This window comes from Monodelphis domestica, chromosome 5, assembly GCF_027887165.1.
Source record: "Monodelphis domestica isolate mMonDom1 chromosome 5, mMonDom1.pri, whole genome shotgun sequence".
Classification (NCBI taxonomy): Eukaryota; Metazoa; Chordata; class Mammalia; order Didelphimorphia; family Didelphidae; genus Monodelphis; species Monodelphis domestica.
In genome coordinates, this window is record NC_077231.1 from 101,823,267 (window position 1) to 101,848,378 (window position 25,112).

General features: G+C 44.0%; 1 protein-coding gene across 1 annotated transcript in view; it reads left to right on the forward strand.

Moving 5' to 3' along the window:
- Positions 1-25,112, forward strand: part of KDELR3 (KDEL endoplasmic reticulum protein retention receptor 3) — a 27,581-nt gene continuing 2,469 nt past the window's right edge. The window contains exons 1-4 of the mRNA XM_056798946.1: positions 1-521; positions 5,416-5,516; positions 9,134-9,292; positions 23,878-24,130. Coding sequence (XP_056654924.1) covers positions 431-521; positions 5,416-5,516; positions 9,134-9,292; positions 23,878-24,130 — 604 coding nt within the window. The 5' untranslated portion in view covers positions 1-430. The remainder of the gene's footprint in view (positions 522-5,415; positions 5,517-9,133; positions 9,293-23,877; positions 24,131-25,112) is intronic.

The following is a 25,112-nucleotide window of genomic DNA, read 5'->3' on the forward strand; positions in this document are numbered from 1 at the left end:
GCCACGTCCCTGCTAAGCCTCTCCCCGGCTCCTGGACCCCTGCCACGGCTTCCTCCCCGGCAGCCCACCAGTAACTTGAGGAGGGGGAGGTCCAGGATTCCCAGACTCCACTTCCTGGCTCCCCAGCAGTCTCCTCCCACCCCCAAGGCCCTGGCCAGCCCAGCCACGTCACCGCCTGCTCGGGACTGGGGAAGAGAGCAGGGTGCTCCAGCCGGAGCCTGGACGGCTGCCTGGAGGGGACAGGGGGAGCCCGGAGGTGACACTGGCCCACCGGAGGCTGGACGCCTCGATGCTGAAGGGATCCTGGGGCCGGGGCACAGGACGGTCCCGGCTCTCTCTAGGCAGGACATTCTAGAGGATCTGGGCGGGAGCAAAGCGGGGGAGAGCCCGGGAAAGCCTTCCAGGAGGAGAGCCGGCGGGCGGCATCACCATGAACCTGTTCCGAATCCTGGGGGATGTCTCCCACTTACTGGCCATGATCCTCCTCCTGGGCAAAATCTGGAGGTCCAAGTCGTGCCGAGGTAAGCAATAGATGGAGAAGGCGGGAGAGCCCCAAGGGGAGAACTAGCTGCCCTCCAGCCCCTTCCCACTTCTACCGAAAGGCAAGTAGGAGTTCCTGAGGGGTGATCTTGGACCAGTAACGTCACCTCTGGCCTCAGTTTCCTCCTCTGTCCAATAGAGAGTTTGGGCGAGAGGGTCTCCAAGATCCCGTCTTCCCCTCATGTTGGGGCTCCAGAAAACCTGAGCTCAGATCTTGTTTCAGAAAATCCCTAGCTGGGTGGCAGTTATTTAGGCACTTGGGCCTCGGTTTCCTTGTCTGTAAAAGAAGGATAACAGATACAAAGTGTTTTGTGAACACGAAAGAGTAATTCAGATGTGAAGAGTGTCCTGTCCTCTGGGCTTCCTCCTCTTCTCTCTCCATGGCTCCGGCTACTTTCTGAAGGGAAGCTTTGTGTTCCTCCCTGCAGTCTCCGCTCTTCCCCTTCTGCCCCCCATCACCTCCTCCCATCCCCACACAGGTCTCTCCCCGGCACTGACATCCACCAAGGGACAGTTCTCCCTGTCCCCGGAGACCTCTCTGCACACTGAATCTGGGCGGGGCTGGGTGTGAGGAGGAGAGCCGGGGGATCCGGAAGAGGGTGTGATGTGGCAGGTTCTGAGGTGGGTGTGAGGCTGCAGAAAGGAGGAGAATGGGCAGAGGCCAGCTGGATGGAGGGGGATGCCGGAGCTTTCAAGGGCTGTGGAGCTGGGAGAGATCTCACAAGGCTACACCTTACAGCTGTGGTGGACTTTAGAACACAGATTTGGTTGGAACTGGGCAGGATCTTAGAACCCAGAGAAGGACCCAGAGATCAGAGCTGGGAAGGACCTTAAAGATAGATGCAGAGATCAGAGCTGAGAGGGACCTTAGAACCCAGAGAAGGACCCAGAGATCAGAGCTGGGAAGGACCTTAAAGACAGATGCAGAGATCAGAGCTGGAAGGGACCTTAGAACCCAGAGATCAGATCTGAGAGGGACCTTAGAACCCAGAGAAGAACCCAGAGATCAGAGCTGGAAGGGACCTTAGAACCCAGAGAAGGACCCAGAGATCAGAGCTGGAAGGGACCTTAGAACCCAGAGAAGGACCCAGAGATCAGAGCTGGGAGGGACCTTAGAACCCAGAGAAGGACCCAGAGATCAGAGCTGGGAAGGACCTTAAAGACAGATGCAGAGATCAGAGCTGGAAGGGACCTTAGAACCCAGAGATCAGATCTGAGAGGGACCTTATAACCCAGAGAAGAACCCAGAGATCAGAGCTGGGAAGGACTTTAGAACCCAGAGAAGGACCCAGAGATCAGAGCTGGGAAGGACTTTAGAGCCCAGAGAAGGACCCAGAGATCAGATCTGAGAGGGACCTTAGAACCCAGAGAAGGACCCAGAGATCAGATCTGAGAGGGACCTTAGAACCCAGAGAAGGACCCAGAGATCAGAGCTGGGAAGGACTTTAGAACCCAGAGAAGGACCCAGAGATCAGAGCTGGGAGGGACCTTAGAACCCAGAGATCAGATCTGAGAGGGACCTTATAACCCAGAGAAGAACCCAGAGATCAGAGCTGGGAAGGACTTTAGAACCCAGAGAAGGACCCAGAGATCAGAGCTGGGAAGGACTTTAGAGCCCAGAGAAGGACCCAGAGATCAGATCTGAGAGGGACCTTAGAACCCAGAGAAGGACCCAGAGATCAGATCTGAGAGGGACCTTAGAACCCAGAGAAGGACCCAGAGATCAGATCTGAGAGGGACCTTAGAACCCAGAGAAGGACCCAGAGATCAGAGCTGGGAAGGACTTTAGAACCCAGAGAAGGACCCAGAGATCAGAGCTGGGAAGGACTTTAGAGCCCAGAGAAGGACCCAGAGATCAGATCTGAGAGGGACCTTAGAACCCAGAGAAGGACCCAGAGATCAGAGCTGGGAGGGACCTTAGAACCCAGAGAAGGACCCAGAGATCAGATCTGAGAGGGACCTTAGAACCCAGAGAAGGACCCAGAGATCAGAGCTGGGAAGGACTTTAGAACCCAGAGAAGGACCCAGAGATCAGAGCTGGGAGGGACCTTAGAACCCAGAGAAGGACCCAGAGATCAGAGCTGGGAGGGACCTTAGAAAAGTAGCAAAGCTTTGAACAAAAACAAAGGATGTTAGAACTGGGAGGGGCCTCAGGAAATGGAATGTTAGAACTGGGAGAGATTGTAGAAACCATCTGGTCCAACCCCCTCATTCATGGTGGTGGAAATTGAGGCCCAGCCAGGGGGAGGATCTTCCCCAAGGTCATCGGCACAGCTGGACCGAGGCAGCACTGAGCCAAGGACCCAGGCTTCTGGCTCCCCGCTCTGTGCCATGCATGTTGCTGGTGTTCTTGGGGCCAGGGGCTGGGAGGAGGGCATAGAGACCCTGAGAGGACATCAGTAGGTCTCTTCCGCTTGGCTCCAGAGGGCAGAACCAGAACAGAACCAGAAGGGGGTGGCCGTCACAAAGAAACTCATGCAGGCTTAATGGAGGAAAGCCTAACAATGAGAGCTGTCTAAGAGGCCCTTGTGCTTTGAGACCCCCCCCCCCCCCCCCATGGATTAGAGGTCTTCAGGCTGAGCCTGAATGTGTGCTTGTTGGGTATCTAGTGGTGGGCCTTCCCTCTGGGTCTGGACAAGAGGCCCACTGAGGCACTGGGGCACTCTGGGACTGTCTCCACACTGAGAAGGCCACCGCAGAATTTTCTCAGGCCAACACCTCGGCCCCCAGCTCCTCAGTCTCTGACCTGGGACTCAGAACTTAGTGCTTGTGGCTAACTCGGGCCTCTACGGGGAGCCTCCTGACCCTTCCTGGCCCCAGTGGCTCACACCAGCTCTGCCCGGCCAGGCTGGCGGCAGAGGAGGGGGCTGGGAGAAGAGCCCATTTCCCCCTCATCAGACCCGCTGCCATTGGGCCTCCCAGAGGGAAGCGTGTCTGGGCTCTGCCAGTTTGGAGGCTGACTAGCAGGACTTTCTCTTACTGGTTCTCTGAACACCTTTCCAGTTCTACGGCCCACAATGTTGTGAGGTGAAGACAGATCAGGGGAAAGAAGGTGAACAATAGGGGAGGGTACGGGGCCATAGAGAGAGCATTAGATTTGGGGTCCAAGGCCCTGACTCTAGCTGCATAACCTCAGGTAAGCCACAAAACCTGTGTGTGCCTCAGTCTCTTAAATCTGTCAAAATGAGGGGGGTTGGACGAGATAACTTTTTAACCCTTACTTTCTGTCTTAGTAACAACTTTAAGATGAAAGGGAAAGGCCAGGGAGGTTAAGTGACTTGTCCAGGGTCACACCGCTAGCATCTGAGGTCGGATTTGAACCTGGGTTCTGACTCCAGGCCTGGAGCTCTAGCCTCTGTGTTCCCCAGACTAGATATCTTTTAAAGGCCCTTCCAGCTCCAAATCTTGGAACCCAGGAGCTCTCCTTTGGAAGTCCTCATGGACGTTGAAGGTGCTGGGAAGGGTTTGGGGGTCTGGTGTTTGAGTGAGGGAATGATGGACCCAGAAGAGAAACATCTTGCCTGGAGATGTGGTGCAAAGGGGCCCAAGGCCGGGCTTCATCCACACAAGAAAGAGGGGTGATGGGCACTGAAAGCCAAAAATCACTTTCATGCCACTCCAGGGCACCAGACAGAACTTTCATGGGCTCCTGCCTTCTCTTCTCCTCAATCTCTAGAAGCACAACCACAGGCAAGTCAACCCGTACACCACTAGTCATCCTGGGGAGGCGGCCAAGCCTATTGCAAATGGCGGCCTGGGGTAGCCGATAGAGGTAGGGGCCTCACATCCGAATGGGTAGAATCCCTCTGGGGTGTGACCCTGGGCAACTCCCTTAAATCCTTTGGGACTCCATTTCCCCATCTATAAAATGGGGATAATAATACAAGTTTGGGAGAAGGATAAAATGAGATTTTATTTTTATAATATGCATATATATGCATACACACATAGATGCCTATGCATGTCTAGATGTGGGGACAGAAAACTTTTCCAAACCTCAGTGCTATAGAAATGAGAGCTGTTATTAATTAAAGAGCTTTCTCAAAGCATAATACATGGAGTCAGGACCCTGAATTTGGAGTCAGGGGGCCTGGGATCGAATTTCCATTCAGATGCTTCCTTGCTGGGCATCCTTCGGCAAACCACTGCCTTGTTCTAGTCCTGTTGCTTTCCTTTTCTGTAAAATAAGGAGATGGAAGGAGACAAACGAGATGATTTCAAGGGTCCCCTCTAGCGCTAAACCCACAATTCTACATCCCCTCGGCTCTCCAGCCTTTAGTTTCTTCATGTAGAAAAGGGACTTGGATTCTAAACTGTCTTCCAGCTCTAAATTCTATGAGTTTAGCAAATCTGTTCCTTCCATCTACTGAGCCAACAATTGGTTGGTGCTGGTGGTGGTAATATGGCTACAAGTTTTAGTTCCATGAAAGGAAAGGAAAGGAAGGGAGAGACAGAAAGAGAGACAGAGACAGGAAGGAAGGAAGGAAGGAAGGAAGGAAGGAAGGAAGGAAGGAAGGAAGGAAGGAAGGAAGGAAGGAAGGAAGGAAGGAAGGAAGGAAGGAAGGAAGGAAGGAAGGAAGGAAGGAAGGAAGGAAGGAAGGAAGGAAGGAAGGAAGAAATCAAGGAAAGAAGGGAGAAAGACAGAAAGAGAAAGAAAGAAGGGAGGGAGGGAGGGAGGAAGGAAGATGGAAATGAAGTTGTTGGTTGAAGCAAATGAAGTTGCTCCAGTCTTACCCCACCTTCGGTTACTTATTTACTGGAAGTGCCCATCAAAGGCCAGATGCCCCTTCAGCAGGTCACTGAGTTGGATTGAAAGATCCATCTCACAAATTCTGTGCCTTCTAATTAGCTGCGGATCTTTCTCTCTGAATACAGGAATCTCGGGAAAGAGCCAGGTCCTGTTTGCCCTTGTCTTCACCACTCGCTACCTAGACCTATTCACCAACTTCATCTCTCTCTACAACACGGTGATGAAGGTGAGGAGGGGGCTTGGGGCCGGCGGGCGGGCTGTGCATTTCTGTACACATAGACCAGTTTCTTTCTAAACTGTAAGCCTGACCATGTCTGCTTAAGAAGCTTCTGTAGTTCCCTATTGCCTCTGCCTGGCATTTAAAGATCTGGATCTAATTTATTCATTCAGGCTCATCTGATTCTACGCACACACACACACACACACACACACACACACATTATAGATACACACTTGTACTCATACATATATCTGAGATACATATATAAATACATATGTACATCATGTCCCAAAAGTCTTAGTGCATTTAAAAACTTGAAGAACTTCAGAAATAAAAATGCTACAAACTTAACCCAAAAATCATCAGAGAGTTCAGTTAGTTCAATTTCTTTTGCCCTTATTTAGTTCTGTGAATTTGGGGGAAATACAGTTTTCCTCTTTATTTTAACTAGGCAGGGCACTCTGTTATCATTCCTTTCTTTGCCATAGATTCTGGCTGCCCCCTCTCGGTTGGGTGGATCACCTTGGTCCCCCGATGTGTCTCCACTAGACTTTCTGGTGAAGTCATGTCAAAGTGTCTTGGATGCACCAAAAGTGGGGGTCTTTGGAGGATCTTAAGACTAGGATTATAAATGCAGTCCTTTTAGTCAATGAGTTTTTACAAAGGGTGAAAACTGCCTGGGGCTGTATACAGCACAAGCCCGTAGATAGGGTAAATTTTATTAAGAACCATATCAAAGGGGGCAACTAGGTGGGGCAATGTCAGTGGATTGAGAGCTGGGTCTAGAGACAGGAAGTCCTGCGTTCAGATCTGGCCTTAGACACTTCCTAAATGATACATGTATAACCCAGTGGAATTGTTTGTCAGTTTTGGGATGGGGGGGGGGGGCATGAATCATGTGACCATGGAAAAATATTCTAAATTTTAAAAATTCTTAAAAAACAAATAACTGGAGGTAGACACTTCCTAGCTATGTGACCCTGGGCAAGTCAATTACCTGTTCTGCCTTGGAATCAATAACAGTATTGATTCTAAGACAGAAGGTCAGGGTTAAAAAAAAAAACCCATATCAATATATTTAAATTTTAATAATGAATCTTTCCACTTGTTTTTGTTCTTGACAAATGTATAACTTTTATGCTCCTGAAGTTATTAAAGCTTAGAGCCGCACTAAGACTTTGGGGACAGCCTGTAGGAATTCCCCTGCATCACCTGCATGACCCACCCCCGGTCTAGCCAGACTGTTTTATCAGCTGTTCAGTGAAGCAAGCATTCCGTCTCCCATCTCCTATCTCTGGGCAGACTTTCCCCCATAACTGGAATGCTCTTCCTCCTTATCTTTGCCTCTTAGAAAATCCAGCCTCCTTAAAGGCTCGCCTCCTGGCCTGCCTCCTACAGGACACTTTTCCCTCACTCTCTCAACTCTCAGTGGTGCTCCCTGGCTCTGGAAAATTTGTTTGGGGAATGCTTTGCTTACCTGTCCCTGTAAATTGTCCACCAATGCACACAGCAGGTGCTGAATACATGCTTTGACTTAAAAAAAAAGTTTCCAAATCTGTTTTTATCGCTGTCTCCTTTTTTATCACTCACATGTCCCAATTTAGCACTCTTCCTCCCTCTCCCGGAGAGCACTCCATTATAAGAACATCTTTCAAAGAGCGGCAAAATGAGCAGAAGCTAAAAAAGTCTGCCATGCTCTGCTGCGTGCTGCACCTTCGTTGCCCAAAGCATGGTGGCCGGCGCCCTCTCAGGCTCTTCCTTTGGGGCTGAGCTTGGCTGTTTGGATTTCCCCACATCTGGTGGTGACTGTTGGGTGGTTCTTTTCATTTTCCCAGGGTTTTGTGGCTCCATATTGGCTCCTATGGAGCCCTCCCAGGCTTCTCGGGTGGATCCTTTCCTGGAGGCCAGGAATCTTCCTGGACATTCGTGCCCCCCAGTTCATTCCATTAACAAATGTTCATTGAATTCCATTTCGGCAAAGGACAGACATTTGTGCCATTGGGAACTTGGGCACAGGCCTCTGCCGAAATCAAGGTTTGCTGAGTGACTCCAAGAAGGAAGGGCAAAGGGGCCTCGTTTGAACACCTCTTTCAAAGAGGGAACTTTAAGCAATGCAGATTTTTCCAAAGGAGCCCCAATGATTTGTTCCCCCAGGAGCACCTTCAAAGGAGGATTTCCTGGGAGGCTGGCAGGACCTGCTATCCTCAGGGACCATGCCAAGGAAGTGCAGATCGGCACTGAGCGAGCATTTCTGTTAAATGCTAGGAACTCTAAGAACTGGAATAACATTTCTACCCAGATATATCATTTATAAAGTTTATTGGAAAGGGGAGACAATCATTCCTATAAGTAACCTGACCACGTGGTCCCTAGGCTGCATTCCCTCTCACCTGACTTCTTCCTTCTGTTCTCGGTTCCCCACCTCAAGTCCCAAAGCCTTGACTTTTGTTGACGTAGGGCACATGGAGGGACGAAAACCTGGCCAACGGTGTTATCACAGGAATGTTTGATGGGCAGGTGAAGCTATTCAGCTTGACACAGAACTCACCACCAGCCAGCGCACTATACTAAGAGCCGGGGCCCAAAGAGAGTCCCACACACTGTGACTGGCAGCAGAAAGTGCCCAGGGGGACACAGGAGCCAAACAGCTACATGGACACAAACCATAGGTGGCTTTAATAGAGGATAGTTAGAGGGAGGACGGGGAGCCTTCTGCAGAAGAGTCCACGAGGAAGCCAGGGTGATCAGGAGACTGAAGAAAGGAAGGAGAGAGCATTCCAAGCATAGGTGAAGAAACAGGAAATGGCCTACCCTGGGAAAGGAGCAGTCCTGAAGCCATTGTCACTGGATAATAAGAATATGGGTATGGAAGGGGTGGCTAGGGGGTTCAATGGATTAATAGCCAGATCTACAGGTCCTGGGTTCAAATCAGGCCTCAGATACTTCCCAGCTGGGTGACGCTGGGCAAGTCACTTAACCCCCATTGCCTAGACCTTACTGCTCTTCTGCCTTGAAACCAATACACAGTAGGGATTCTAAGATGAAAGGGAAGGGTTTAAAAAATAATTTTTTAAAGAGTATGTATGTGGAGGGGAGTAAAGTAGGAAAGGTAGGAAGGGGCCAGCTTATAAAGGGCTTTAGGAGCCAAAGGAAGCATTTTCTCTCTGATCCTGGAAGAGGCGAAACTGGAGTTTCCTAAATCGGGAAGTGATGGGGTCTGACATGCAACTTGGCAAATAATGGAAATGGTCTGGGAGCGGGAATGGCCTTGCAAGGAGGCTGGCCAGCAGGCCACCAGGTATTCGGGGCATGAGGGGGTCAAGGCCCTGCCCCAGAGTGGTGGCAATGTCATCAAACTCCCACAAATACCTTTTACCCATAACAATAGGGAGTGGCTGGGATCTGTGCCCTGGCCACCCCCCTCCCACACCTCTGAAGACTGAGTGGGCCCCATCAAAGGGCTCTCAAGAGAGTCCCTTGAATCTGAGCCAAGTCTCGGACCACGAGGACCGGTGCCTGGTGCACCTGATCTAAGAAAGCACAAACTTGGGGGCATCCAGGGCGGGCGAGTACACTGTCCCGGGCCCAAAGGACTTGACTCTACCTCATTCCTCCTCTCCTAGGTGATTTTCCTGCTCTGCTCCTATGTCACTGTATACATGATTTACTGGAGATTTTGGAAATCGTTTGACAGTGAGAATGACACGTTTCGCCTAGAGTTTCTCTTGGTCCCGGTCACCGGTCTCTCCTTCCTGGAGAATTACAGTTTCACCCCCCTGGAGGTAAGGAAAAGAGAAGCTGCTCCCACACCCCTCCCCTGGTCTTGCTCAGTAGTCCCAGGGCTCCGGGGAGCCAAGCTAACATAGCTCTTCTCTGACACGATGCTTTGGTAGCCCCTCGTCCCCTGATCCTTTGACCCCATCTACAGGGAGTTTGCCAGACCAAAAGCTACTACTAGGCCATTACACTTCCCTGGTCATTGTAGAGTAGTTTGTATGTGTTTTTTAGAATAAAAAGTATTTGAATTGCTTTGTAATTGGCACAAATGGGAGAATTTAAGCTTTAAATAGACTATGAACCATCACACTATGCAACTTTAAAAAACAGCAGAAATCATATGGCTTCAGAGCTATTAAAATTATAATTCAGCATCATATTCTCAAGGTTAATTCATAAAATTAAGTCCACAGAGTAAATAAATGAAAAAGCTAATTTAAAAGGGGAAAGGCTTCCCAGAGGACTTTTTTTTAAAGCCTTACCTTCTGTCTTAGAATCAGTACTGTGTATTGGTTCCAAGGGCTTGGCAGTGGGGGTGAAGTGACTCACCCAAGGTCACACAGCTGGGAAGTGTCTGAGGATAGATCTGGAGTCAGGCTTGACTCTCTATCCACTGAGCCACCTTGCTGTCCCCATTCTGAGGACTTCTAACCCTGGGGCACAACAGTTTGTTAGAATTTGGAATACAGAGCACTTGGGTTCAAGTACTGGCCCATGACTTGCCTCCTAAGGCTGGGCCTCTTCCCAAAATGGGAAATTGTGAAAGAAGGACTGCTCATTTTATGCTCCCTCTCAAAATAATCCAATAATTCAGTCCCAACTGACATTTCACAATGGCCTTGACTGAAGTCATGGATCTAGAGCTTGAAAGGATCTCAGAGGCCATCTAGTCCAACCCTCTTGTTCTACAGAAGAGGAGACTGAGTTTGAGAGAGGAAGGAACTTGTCTCAGATGGTATCAGAACTCCTAGGATTTGAACCCAAATCTTCTGGCCCCTTGCTGCTGGCCCCAAGCTCCTGCTAGAGGCATGGAGAGAGAGAGAGGACTTGCAAGCCAAGATGCTAGAACCAAGGCTGGGGACCTGGCTGTCAATCAAGAAGAAGGTTCCAAACGGAATATTCCTAGGAGTTGGCAGTTGAGGCTGGCTGAGGACCCTGGTAGGGCTGGCTTGGTTTTGGGGCTCTCTGACCAAGGGAGAAACCTCTGCTCTCTCTGAGAGTTGACTAACCAAGAGTTGGAGGAAAGCTGGAGGTGGCTGGCTGAAGGAAAGAAGCCCTGAATTAATTTGTTAGTTCTGTCCCAGACTAAAGGGTGGGGGTGGGGCTTCTGAAAATAGGCTTAGAGACCTTGATGACTTTGTGAAAAAGAAAGATTTAAACAATTGTCCTCCATCCATCTCTCTAACTGTCTCTCTGTCACAGTTTGTGATAAGACTGATTATTTTCATAACCCTCCTAAATTCTCCTTGTAGTTTAGGGAAACCCTCATCCCTCTTACCTCAGTTTCCCATCCTGTTATCACAATAAATCCCTTACCTGAGAAAGAAAACTAGAGTATTTTATAGTCCACTCAGGGGGGAGGGAGGGAGGAAGCCAAAAGGCTTCCAGAAGTGGGCAGTTAGGGGAGGGAATGAGGGAGGAATAGGGAGGAGGAGGTTAGGAAATATATTGATCTACTAGTCATCGGTAGGGATCAGTAGGCAAACCCCAGAGCATTCCCCTGTAGCAAGTGTGTCTCCATACTACCAGCAACTATCTAGCCACAAATCAGAGCATCCAGTCATTACAAGAGAAATAGTTTCCACAGATTATCTTTCTATTTCAGTTGGCACCTCTAGCTTGACTTGAACCCCATCCTTTTAAGGCAAGAAAGAAAGAAAGTAACTATGTTCAAACAGGTGGTTTTTGGTGTGGTGGTCTTGGCAGCAATTGCCTGCTTTTGGGTTTACCACATTGTATACAGTAGGATAACCCATATGGTAGTGGACACCATAGAGTACATTGGCAACGTTACAATGTCTGTGTTACAATTGCCATTTCAACATGAAGTGGTTCTCTGGCAAGTCCTGGCACAAGTATATATACTCCTTATGGCTGTGTTGCAGACTCTAACCCAAGTGAGGAAAGTTTTCAGATTCATGATTCCCCTTAAGGCAGAGACGGTTAGGGCCATCGACAGCAACTTAGACAAGATGATTAAGGCAGTGTTTGAACAACTGATCAAGGAAAAAGGTTTAGATCTAGTTATGGGCAAGGACAATGGGCAATCAGAGAATACACCTCAGGAAACTGAAGGTGGCAGTGGAAATGAGAACCAGGCTGCTAGTGACCCTGAGAAAATCTGTCCTTTGAAGGAAGTCACCAACTAACCACTAATGCTGGTGTGATTCACTCAAAAGCCCATAGACAATCCTTCACACAGGAACTTGAGTCCATAAAACGCTGTTTCCCAAAATTTGTGGACAATCCTTTTAAATCCCAAAAGGAGCTTAAACCGGCATTCAGGATCTTTGATCCAGATTTTGAGGATGTCAAATTTCTGTTGTCTGAATTGTTCAACCCCCACGAACAAAGGAAATTTGCAAATCCAACTAGCATGTCCTATCTGAGAAGATGTAGGGAGTATTTGCTGCAGGCCATTAAGAAATGCTGTTCTAAACCAAATGCACGGGCCAAGTTTGACAAGGTCAGGCAGGATAAAGGGGAACAATCTGCCACATACATAGACCATCTGTCAGAGGTGGCAGAGTCCATCTTAAGTCTAGAAGACAATAATGAAGACAGCTGACCACGTTTGTAGGCAATTTCTTAGGGGATACACACCCAATTTGAGAACATTCTTCAAAAACTATTTCCCTAAATATGACTCAGTTTCCCTAATTGAATTGAGAAAGGCTGCAGGTTACCTATTTGAAAACAATTCATATCAAAGTAAGGAAGTTCAAGATCTGAAAGATAAGTTAAGAGAGGACTGAAAAGGATTTGAAACAAAAGGAGATTGAAGAAATTAAAAATTTGAACACGGTTAGGACTTACACAAACCTAGTTACCAGAAACCTAGTTACAAGGCAACAAGTGCAAAGAGAGACTAAGGAGTGTTTCTTTTGTCACCGAAAAAGGCACTTGATTAGAAACTGCTTTTTGAAGAAGAAACATGAGAGTAATAACAGAGACAAACATAATGCAGAAACTAGGTACAAGAAATCCACTTGTTATTCACACTGAAAGTTAAAGTCCTCACAGCAAGCTCCTGATTTGAATTAAATGCAAAATGCTACAAAAACTGGAGCAAAGCCAAAGTATTCAGATATGGTTAGAAGAGAGTTATGAAGCCAGGCCCATAAATTGTTTAGTGTGACACTTGGAGATGACAATGAGGCTGCAGTTAAATATAGCAGAAAACTGTTGGGAAATAGTGTGAAATTGGTGCAAGAAAGTAAATCTGTGAATAATAGCCATTACAATAAAGCAAGAGAAAGACTGATACAGATTAAAGAAAATGAGGCAGAAATTAAGGATATAACATCTCAAATAGTAAATGAGATGAAAGACTTTGAAATGAGTTGTACAGTAACTAAACAGGAAAAGTCTGTAAAGGTAATAAAATCATTCCTAGAGAACTTTTTCCAGTGTAGAGTGGATAATGGGATTAAATTATGCAAAAGAAAAAGAAAAAAGAGTCACAAAAACTCAAGCAAAAGTTTGTGACTGATACAGAGACACATAATTTCAATTCCCTGAAGGTTACTGTTGATAAAGATGACAAGGCTCTAAAAACATTCACAGATGAAGTCCCACCAAGTTTAGTTAATTATGTAAATGGATTTGTGGCAGAAGTACCCTTAGAAATGACATCTAGTTTGAATCCAGAAGCTAGTACTTTCCATCCAGCAATGAATGTTATAGACAAGAAAACATTATCTGGAAATGAAGCTGAAATTACTTTTGAAAAAATGTATCATATTCAAAGTAGTGGAGGTGACAGTTAAATTTGAATCTGGGGATGGAATGGCAGGCTTAGTAACAACCTGGGATTCAGTTAGTGCCAACATCCTATGGGGCAAAGGGGTATCTAGCCAAAGCAATACTGGTGATTTAGTTTCATGTTCCATTGTAGTTGAGAATACAACCTGTAATGCAGACTTCATTGGGAATGAATTGAATCAAAAAGAATTAACTGAGTTACATATGCACCTGGCCGAGAGTAGCAAGGACATGAACAATGAGTCAGTAGTTATGAATACCTTAGCTACTGAGCCAGTGACAGAGATATGTGGTAGTGGGGGACAACATGTTTGTGTCGTGGGACAGACAGAAGACACACATCCTGATGGTGCAGGGGGAAATGTAGATGTACCAAACTTATTCCCAGAAGAAAATAATAACGTAGAGGGAAAGATTCCTATCTCTACACTGTCTAATGGAGATGAAGATGAACATAAACCTCAAACTAGTGTTAGAGTAGGATCTGTGATTATTAACAGTGTACAAGATCTTCAAGAAGAAGCTAATCCCATACCCTCAAGTTTACCAATTCAAAATGAAAACCTAAAGCTTAATAGCGAGACACATCTAGAAACTGATTTGAGAAACACAGAAGCTTGTGACAAAGGTTTAGATCAAAACACAAAGCCAGAGTTACCAACATCTGACAAAAGTTTACATGGCATTGAGCAGAATCCAAATAGCATAGTGATTGGATTCAGTGATTCAGATTCAGACACTGAATCTGAATCTGAAGGCATACCTGAAGGTGTGATTATAATGAATGAAGATGATTTAGAACAAATGCCTTATCAGGTTTATAAGCTTTATGAAGAGGTAGACGAAGAAGGGGATGTGTGGGACATAGGTGAAAAGATAGAGTACCTGGAACCAGTGCAAACAAACTCTTACCAAGACACTGAGGAGGAATTATTCTTTGGGCACAGAACAAGTTGTATACCATTAGAAGAAAGTTATGCAAGCTTAGGTGTTGATAATGAAAATGATTTTATCGATAAGTTGAATTACATGGCTTATTCAGATACAGATTTTGAATGGGGAGGTGAATATAAAGAAACATTTTGAGAACTGGAGGAGGAGAGAGGGATACACAATTTCACTTCTGTTCTCTAACTTCAAAAACATGACAAGCACCATTCAAGCTGTAACAGTGAAACCAAGATTAGTTGTAGTTCCATAGGGCATCATACTACTCAAAAAACACCTTATGTGAATGAAGACTAGTCTTGGGGTAGCATAGAGAATAAGTTATTCCAGCAAAAGAAGAAGTAGTAATTCAACAACAAGAACACTCCTAAACGTGTAGCAAAATTCCAACTTCATAACTAGGACAGACACAAACATCTAGAATGCTTATGGTAACGTAGATTCACATTGGTTGAATTTGTTATCAAAGACTTTAACAGCAAGTTATAGATGAGAACTGAAAAAGGTTATCCATATCTCTCAACCTTCATCCTAAAACAATCTATACCCAGGGAAGGAAGGGAGAGAGGGTATACCATGAACATATTATTTCATAGTTTCAGATATCTCACTAGACAAACAATGTGATCGTATCATCAGTGATGATACATATACTGATGACATCTGAGAAAAAAGTCCTGGTCATGAAGAGCAACATGAATAGAAGAAATCAAGACAACAGTCTTGTGCATGAAAGCCTACTGAAAGCACTGGACAATACTTGCCACCAGAATGCAGAAAAGAGAGCACTGCACTAGTTAACATGATAAAAGGATAGCACCCCTGAAGATATGCATCCAGTTTCAGCCAAAAAGGAAGAATGCATTTGAAAGGGTAGCAGCCACAAAGAAAAAAAAGCCTCAATGTAAAATATAAAATAGTCTCTGCGTGAAATAGTAACAAAATGAAAAGAACTATCTCCAAGAACTACATACAGTAACCATCCAAGAAACAATAGCAGTAACCATATGATAAACCTCCTTGAAAAAAAAATTGAAATCATTATTCTTACCAAAGTCTTGAAAACCTATGCATAACGCTTACCCCCATGCATAAAGAAAAACACAAGTTGAGTTCACACCTACAAGCATGAAGATGTACAAATATAATAGCTTACCCCCTTGCACGAAGAAAACACATGTGATCTTACTTGCACACACATAAAATTGATAACTTCTGTACTCACGAAGATTCTATCTTACTTCCATGCAAAAGTAGTTTTTCACTCTTACTTACACACACACATTAAAATCTTACTTGCACACATGTTCGTGGTTTGTTCATGTGTTCCCAGTTCGTGATTATTACAGTGGATCCTGATTTGAAGAACACAAGTCTTCAATCAAATGACAGAAGATGGAAGAGTGATGTACTGACCAGAGAGGAAGAATTTCTACAAGCAACAAGAATGGACATGGAAGAACTTTGCAACTTTTTGAAATCTTGGAATTTTTGGTCATGAAGTTGTGTAAGGATGCGTCATACATGTGAACATATATATGCATGCACATCCTACATAGCAAAGTAAGATATCTCATGGATTGGGTAAGTATACAACGTGCATAGTTATATGGCAACAAGACACACTGATAAGAATTTCTGTGGGACTTCCGGTCGAGATGGCGGCTTAGAAGCAGCAAAAGTTCAGACCTCTGAAAACCCTTCCTTACCGATCACAAACTGAATGCTTCTAGGGGACTGAAATTCAAACTTAACAACAGGACAGAGCTGGGGAACCCTCCTTCTGGACTCAAATCAAAAGGTACGCCCCCCCCAAAAGCTGGAATCCTAGAACACTCGGGTCTAAGGGGAAGGCAGAAGGAAGGTCCCAGGACCCCTCCCCCCAACCCAGAGTGCTGAGCCCCCAGCAGCAGTGGGAACATCAGGGCCGGTAAAGGTGCTGTTCTGAAGGGTGCACCTTAAAAGCAACCTGGGCCAGGCTCAGAGCTTCCAAGGAGCAGTCAGAGAGAGACAGGGGGAGCCTGTAGCCCTGTGGCTGGGTCCTTCCATCAGAGTCTCACCTGAGGTTTTTGATTCGGGGCACATCCAGACCAACCCAGTTGAACCTAATCCCATCAGGAGCCCTCAGAGCTCAGGGAGGCTAGGACTCCTCCCCCACTAGAGTGCAGGGCTTCCCAAAAGGACAGGAACCTCAGGGCAGGCATAGGAACTGGGGTACCTTTTGGACAGTGCTATGCCAGGCTTAGAGCATGGAAGTAAGGCAGCAGGGAACCAGCTGGAGAGAACTGAGAGCAGTAACACCCGAAACGCTGGCAGGTAGGGGAGAGCAGACCCTGGGCTTCCCTGGGAAGACAGGGCAGCTGTGGAGAATGGACCATTTGTCTGGGGCTAAAGCCTCGAATCATCAGAAGCATACACTGAGAGCCAGCCCTCCTCACTCAGATTTCTGACTGGAAAGGGGAGGAAAAACCATAGAGATGGCAAACAGTGCAGAGGTGCAACAGCCTCCAAACAACAAGAAAAGCAAGAAGAAGGGGGTGATTTTGGACACATTTTATGGAGCAAAAATGCAAAATACAGAGGAGATAGAAGAGGAAACACAAACAAATGCTCCAAAACCTTCCATAAGAAATGGAAATTCTCCACAAGCTCTTGAAGAATTTAAATTGGAAATTATCAAAAAGATGGAAGCCTTCTGGCAGGAAAAATGGGAAACAATGCAAAAGGAACTCAGCAATCTGAGGGACCAAAATATGCAAATGCAGAAACAGCTGGAAGCCTCAAAAAACAGGTCAGACCAAACTGAAAAGGAAAACCAGTCTTTAAAGGTCAGAATCAGGCAACTGGAAGACAATGATCTTGCAAAAGAGCAAGAATGAATAAAGCAAAGTCAAAAGACAAAAATATCTCACTGACAAGGTGACAGACCTGGAAAACAGAGGAAGGAGAGACAATCTGAGAATCATTGGTCTACCAGAAAAGCCAGAAATAACAGTAGTCTTGATATCATAATACATGATATCATCAAAGAAAACTGCCCAGAGATCCTAGAACAAGGGGACAACATATGCATTGAAAGAGTTCACAGAACATCCTCTACAGTAAATCCCCAAAAGACAACTCCCAGGAATGTAATTGCCAAATTCCAAAGCTTCCAAGCAAAAGAAAAAATCTTACAAGAAGCCAGAAAAAAACAACAACTTAGAAATAAAGGAACACCAATCAGGGTCACATAGGACCTAGCAACTTCCACTCTGAACGACTGTAAGGCATGGAACATGATATTCAGAAAAGCAAGAGAGCTGGGTCTTCAACCAAGATTTACCTGTCCATCAAAACTGACTATATACTTCCAGGGGAAAGTATGGGCATTCAACAAACTACAAGATTTCCCATTGTTTGTAAAGAAAAGACCAGAGCTCTGTGGAAAGTTTGACATCCAAACACAAAGAGCAAGAGAAACATGAAAAGGTAAATATGAAGGAAAGGGAAAAGGAGAAAAATGTTATCTTTTTCTTTTATTCAATCTCTCTTCTATAAGAACTACATTTATATCAAATTATATATATTAATATGTGGGGAAGGTGTAATGTGTAACTCAAAATTGTATGCATCATTACAGTCGTAAGAAGAATCACGCATAGGGAAAGTTTGGGGCATCAAAACGATATGGAGAAAGGGGGGGATAGAAAGAAAAAGGGAGGGGGAATCATTGATGGTACTAACATATACTCCAAGAAATAGAAAAAAAAAACAAATAGAATAATCTTTCTCACACAAACATACACATGGGAAGGGGAGGGGAAGAATTCTCCTATAAGAAGGAGAGGAAGAGAGTTTTTACTTAAACCTTACTCTCAGTGAAATCAACTCTGAGAAGGAAGAGCATCTAGATTCATTGGGATCTTGAATTTTATCTTATCCAACAGGGTAAGGGAGAGGGGAAAACCAAAGGGGAGAGGGGGAGGGAATACAAAAAGGGAGGGAAGGAGAGGGGGGAGGGGAAGGGAACAAAAATGGAGGGTCTAGAAAGGGAAACATATCAAGGGAGGGGACTAGGGGGACTGATTTAAAGTAAATCACTGGCTTAAAAGGTTATAGCTAAAGAAGAAAGGTCAGAATTAGGGGAGGATATCAAAATGCCAGGGAGTCCACAAGTGACAATCATAACTTTGAACGTGAATGGGATGAACTCACCCATAAAACATAGACGAATAGCAAAATGGATTAGAATCCAAAACCCTACCATATGTTGTCTTCAAGAAACACACATGAGGTGGGTAGATACTCACAAGGTCAGAATTAAAGGATGGAGTAAGACCTTTTGGGCCTCAACTGATAGAAAGAAGGCAGGAGTTGCAATCATGATATCTGATAAAGCCAAAGCAAAAATAGACCTGATTAAAAGGGATAGGGAAGGTAAATATATTTTGTTAAAAGGGACTATAGACAATGAGGAAATATCACTAATCAACATGTATGCACCAAATGTCATAGCACCCAAATTTCTAATGGAGAAACTAGGAGAACTGACATAGGAAATAGACAGTAAAACCATATTAGTGGGAGATATGAACCAACCACTATCAAATTTAGATAAATCAAATCAAAAATAAATAAGAAAGAGGTAAAAGAAGTGAATGAAATCTTAGAAAATTAGAGTTAATAGACATATGCAGAAAAATAAATAGGGACAAAAAGAAATACACCTTCTCAGCACCACATGGCACATTCACAAAGATTGGCCATACACTAGGTCACAGAAACATGGCATACAAATGCAGAAAAGCAGAAATAATAAATGCAGCCTTTTGAGATCATAAGGCAATAAAAATAATGATCAGTAAGGGTACATTGCAAATCAAAAATTAATTGGAAATTAAATAATATGATACTCCAAAATCAGTTAGTTAGAGAACAAATCATAGAAACAATTAATAATTTCATCGAGGAAAATGACAATGGTGAGACATCCTTTCAAACCTTATGGGATGCAGCCAAAGCAGTACTCAGAGGAAAATTCATATCCCTCACTGCATATATTAACAAATTAGGGAGGGCAGAGATAAATGAATTGGAAATGCAAATAAAAAAACTTGAAAGTGAACAAATTAAAACCCCCCAGAAGAAAACCAAACTAGAGATCCTAAAAACTAAGGGAGAAATTAATAAAATCGAAAGTGATAGAACCATTGAACTAATAAATAAGACTAGAAGCTGGTACTTTGAGAAAACAAACAAAATAGGCAAAGTACTGAAAGAAGAAAAGCAAATTAACAGCATCAAAGATGAAAAGGGGGAACTCACCTCCAATGAAGAAGAAATTAAGGCAATCATTAAAAACTACTTTGCCCAATTATACAGCAATAAATATACCAATCTAGGCAATATGGATGAATATTTACAAAAATATAAATTACCTAGACTAACAGAAGAAGAAATAGAATTCTTAAACAATCCCATATCAGAAAAAAGAAATCCAACAGGCCATCAAAGAACTCCCTAAGAAAAAACCCCCAGGGCCTGATGGATTCACCAGTGAATTCTATCAAACATTCAAAGAACAGCTAACCCCAATACTATACAAACTATTTGACATAATAAGCAAAGAGGGAGTTCTACCAAATTCCTTTTATGACACAAACATGGTACTGATTCCGAAGCCAGGCAAGTCAAAAACAGAGAAAGAAAGCTATAGACCAATCTCCCTAATGAATATAGATGCAAAAATCCTAAATAGGATACTAGCAAAAAGACTCTAGCAAGTGATCAGGTGTGTCATTCACTATGATCAAGTAGGATTCATACCAGGAATGCAGGGCTGGTTCAATATTAGGAAAACCATCCACATAATTGACCATATCAACAAGCAAACCAACAAAAATCACTAGATTATTTCAATAGATGCAGAAAAAGCCTTTGATAAAATACAACACCCATTCCTATTTAAAACACTAGAGGGGGCACTGGGTAGCTCAGTGGATTGAGAGTCAGGCCTAGAGATGGGAGGTCCTGGGTTCAAATCTGGCCTCAGACACTTCCCAGCTGTGTGACCCTGGGCAAATCACTTGACCCCCATTGCCTAGCCCTTACCACTCTTCTGCCTTGGAGCCAATACACAGTATTGACTTCACGATGGAAGGTAAGGGTTTAAAAAAAAAACCACTAGAAAGTATAGGAATAGAAGGGTCTTTCCTAAAAATAATAAACAGTATATATCTAAAACCATCAGCAAATATCATCTGCAATGGGGATAAACTAGATGCATTCCCAATAAGATCAGGAGTAAAACAAGGATGCCCATTATCACCTCTACTATTTAACATTGTACTAGAAACACTAGCAGTAGCAATTAGAGAAGAAAAATAAATTGAAAGCATTAAAATAGGCAATGAGGAGACCAAGCTATCACTCTTTGCGGATGACATGATGGTCTACTTAAAGAATGCTAGAGAATCAACAAAAAAGCTAATCTAAATAATTAACAACTTTAACAAAGTTGCAGGATACAAAAACCCACATAAGTCATCAGCATTTCTATATATTTCCAAAACAGGTCAGCAGCAAGAACTAGAAAGAGAAATCCCATTCAAAATCACCTCAGACAATATAAAATACCTAGGAATCTATCTCCCGAGACAAACACAGTAACTATATGAACACAACTACAAAACACTCTCCACACAACTAAAACTAGACTTGAGCAATTGGAAAAACATTAACTGCTCATGGGTAGGACGAGCCAATATAATAAAAATGACCATCCTACCCAAACTGATCTATCTATTTACTGCCATACCCATTGAACTTCCAAAAAAAATTTTTACTGACTTAGAAAAAAACATAACAAAGTTCATTTGAAAGAAGGATCAGGGAAATAATTAAAAAAATACAAAGGAAGGTGGCTTTGCAGTCCCAGATCTCAAACTAAACTATAAAGCAGTGGTTATCAAAACAATTTGGTACTGGCTAAGAGACAGAAAGGAGGATCAGTGGAATAGACTGGGGGCAAGCGACCTCAGCAAGACAGTATATGACAAACCCAAAGATCCCAGCTTTTGGGACAAAAATCCACTATTCGATAAAAACTGCTGGGAAAATTGGAAGACAGTGTGGGAGAGATTAGGTTTGGATCAACACCTCACACCCTACACCAAGATAAACTCAGAATGGGTGAATGACCTGAATATAAAGAAGGAAACTATAAGTAAATTAGGTGAACACAGAATAATATACATGTCAGACCTTTGGGAAGGGAAAGACTTTAAAACCAAGCAAGACATAGAAAGAGTCAAAAAATGTAAAATAAATAATTTTGATGACATCAAATTAAAAAGGTTTTGTACAAACAAAACCAATGTAACTAAAATCAGAAGGGAAGCAACAAATTGGGAAACAACCTTCATAACAAAAACCTCAGACAAAGGTCTAATTACTCAAATTTATAAAGAGCTAAACAATTGTACAAAAAAATCAAGCCATTCTCCAATTGATAAATGGGTAAGGGACATGAACAGGCAGTTCTCAGCCAAAGAAATCAAAACTATTAATAAGCACATGAAGAAGTGTTCTAAATCTCTTATAATCAGAGAGATGCAAATCAAAACAACTCTGAGGTATCACCTCACACCTAGCAGATTGGCTAACCTTACAGCAGAGGAAAGTAGTGAATGCTGGAGGGGATGTGGCAAAGTAGGGACACTAATTCATTGCTGGTGGAGTAGTGAATTGATCCAACCATTCTGGAGGGCAATTTGGAACTATGCCCAAAGGGTGATAAAAGACTGTCTGACCTTTTATCCAGCTATAGCACTGCTGGGTTTGTACCCCAAAGAGATAATAAGGAAAAAGACTTGTACAAGAATATTCACAGCTGCGCTCTTTGTGATGGCCAAAAATTGGAAAATGAGTGGATGCCCCTCAATTGGGGAATGGCTGAACAAATTGTGGTATATGTTGGTGATGTAATACTATTGTGCTAAAAGGAATAATAAAGTGGAGGAATTCCATGGAGACTGGAACGACTTCTGGGAATTGATGCAGAGCGAGAGGAGCAGAATCAGGAGAACATTGTACACAGAGACTGACACACTGTGGTTCAATCGAATGTAATGGACTTCTCCATTAGTGGCAGTGTAATCTCCCTGAACATTCTGCAGGGATCTAGGAGAAAAAACACTATCCACAAGTAGAGGATAAACTGTGGGAGTAAAAACACTGATGAAAAGCAACTGCTTGACTACAAGGGTGGAGGGGATATGACTGAGGAGAGACTCTAAATGAACACTCTAATGCAAATACCCACAACATGGAAATGGGTTCGAATCAAGTACACATATGATACCCAGTGGAATCCCACGTCAGCTATGGGAAGGGTGGTGGGAGGGGGGGGGGAGGAAAATAAAATGATTTTTTTCCAATGAATAATGTTTGAAAATGACCAAATAAAATAATGTTTAAAAGGGAAAAAAATTTTCTGTGGAAAAGTCAAACAGACAAAAATTTTCTTTTCTGCATGAGTTTGCACAGAAATCTACAAGGATATACATATGTAAATTTGTATGCACACATGTAATTACTAAATTAACAAGCTAAGTTTTTAGAGTAAGTTTATTAACAATCTAACTACTAACAATAGTAATAGCCTAGTGAATTTGTTTAAGGCTTAAGAAAGTAGGGCCGTAGAAGTTCTGAAGCACAGAAGCTAGACTGCATTATGGCTAGCATTTGTTAGTGTTGGGAAATTTTTCTTAGTGACTATATAAACATTAGGAAATAAGACATTTGCATGTTCAATATGTTAATGACATTGTTGAGATGATTTGAATGTTGTTACTTGTTGTGTGATGTGAAACTGTTCATGTAAATCCTTTACCTAAATCATTTTCCTATTCCATTCTTAGCTTAGCATTTAGATAGTTAGAATAGCTAAGATGAGTTAGGATTTTGTTATTTTGGGGGAGGATAAGGGTATATTTATAACAGAGCAGAGTTAAGATAGATAGATGAAATTATTAAGGTAAGTATCTGAGGACCCTGGTAGGGCTGGCTTAGTTTTGGGGCTCTCTGACCAAAGGGAGAAACCTCTGCTCTCTCTGAGAGTTGACTGACCAAGAGTTGGAGGAAAGCCAGGCTGGAGAGACTTTTCTTGGTGGCTTTGTGAAAAAGAAAGAATATTTAAACAATTGTCCTCTATCCATCTCTGTCTCTCTGTCACAGTTTGTGACAAGACTGATTATTTCCATACCCCTCCTAAATTCTCCTTGTAGTTTAGGGAAACCCTCATCCCTCTTCCCTCAGTTTCCCATCCTGTTATCACAATAAATCCCTTACCTGAGAAAGAAAACTAGAGTATTTTATAGTCCACTCAGGGGGGAGGGAGGGAGGAAGCCAAAAGGCTTTCAGAAGTGGGCAGTTAGGGGAGGGAATGAGGGAGGAATAGGAAGGAGGAGGTTAGGAAATATATTGATCTACTAGTCATCAGTAGGGATCAGAAAGCAAACCCCAGAGCATTCCCCTGTAGCAAGTGTGTCTCCATACTACCAGCAACTATCTAGCCACAAATCAGAGCATCCAGTCATTACAAGAGAAATTGTTTCCACAGATTATCTTTTCTATTTCACTGTGTCTCTCTTGACTGTTCTTCCCTTTGGCTCAGATCCTCTGGACCTTCTCTATCTACCTGGAGTCCGTGGCCATCCTGCCCCAGCTCTTCATGATCAGCAGGACGGGGGAGGCAGAGACCATTACCACTCACTACCTTTTCTTTCTGGGGCTCTATCGAGCTCTTTATCTGGCCAACTGGATCTGGCGGTACCACACAGAAAATTTCTATGACCAAATCGCAGTGGTGTCTGGGGTGGTACAAACCATCTTCTACTGTGACTTCTTCTACCTGTATGTGACCAAAGGTAGGTGCCAGGAGGGGGATGGGCACGGGATCCCCATCCCTGCTGGATGACTGCCAGCCCCAAACCACCTTCCCTCATAGGCAATGAACAGCCAACCAGATCAACTCATCTTCCACAGTCCAGAAGTAGATGGATGCTTTATGAGGAGGCTTACAAAATTAGGGATTATCCCCATCAGCGTTTGGAAGCCCTTCCTTCCGGTCTTCCTTCATGCCATTGGTTTCAAATAGAAGTTGATTTACTCGATGGGTCATTTTGGTCTGCACTGGCTCATTCGAGTTAGCCCAAGCCTAATTCTCCATACTGATTTCTTAGAATGACATTGGAGCATATTCCATGATTTTAGACTCCCCCACGATTGAGCACCCACTTTCCCCGCCTCGGTTCTGATAAACACAGGCCATTGCTTGTCTTTAACCTCCTTGTCTGAGCTGATGATATCGGCTGGGCCAAGTCATAGCTTCATTGTACCACATAGCTTTCCAAAGCCCCGCCATCATACATTCTTTGTCATCTTTGCTATTCGGATGGATCTGAGCTTTCATTTGTATTCTTATTTGGAGCATTCATGTTGAGAGTTCATTCTTTTGAAAACTTCTCCCACATATCTTTTGGACAATGTAATTATTGGGGAGATGGCTCCCATTTCTTACATTATTTGAATCTATTTCCTATGCGAGCCTTTTATTTATGTTCTCTAAATAAGTGCTTCTCTTTTGGCTGCATTAATTTTGCTTATGCAAAAACTTTTGCTCTGTAAGAATTGTAGCCAAGAATTCCACCCACCTTTCCCTCCTCCTCCCCCCCCCCCCAACTGCAGCTGTGCAAGGCCCTTCCCCTACCCCTCTCCAACAATGATGTGAAAGTGCAGCTAGGTGGCTCTGTGGATAAATCAAGGCCTAGAGACAGAAGGTCCTGGGTTCAAATATGACCTCAGATACTTCCTAGCTGTGTGACCCTGGGCAGGTCACTTAACCCCAAA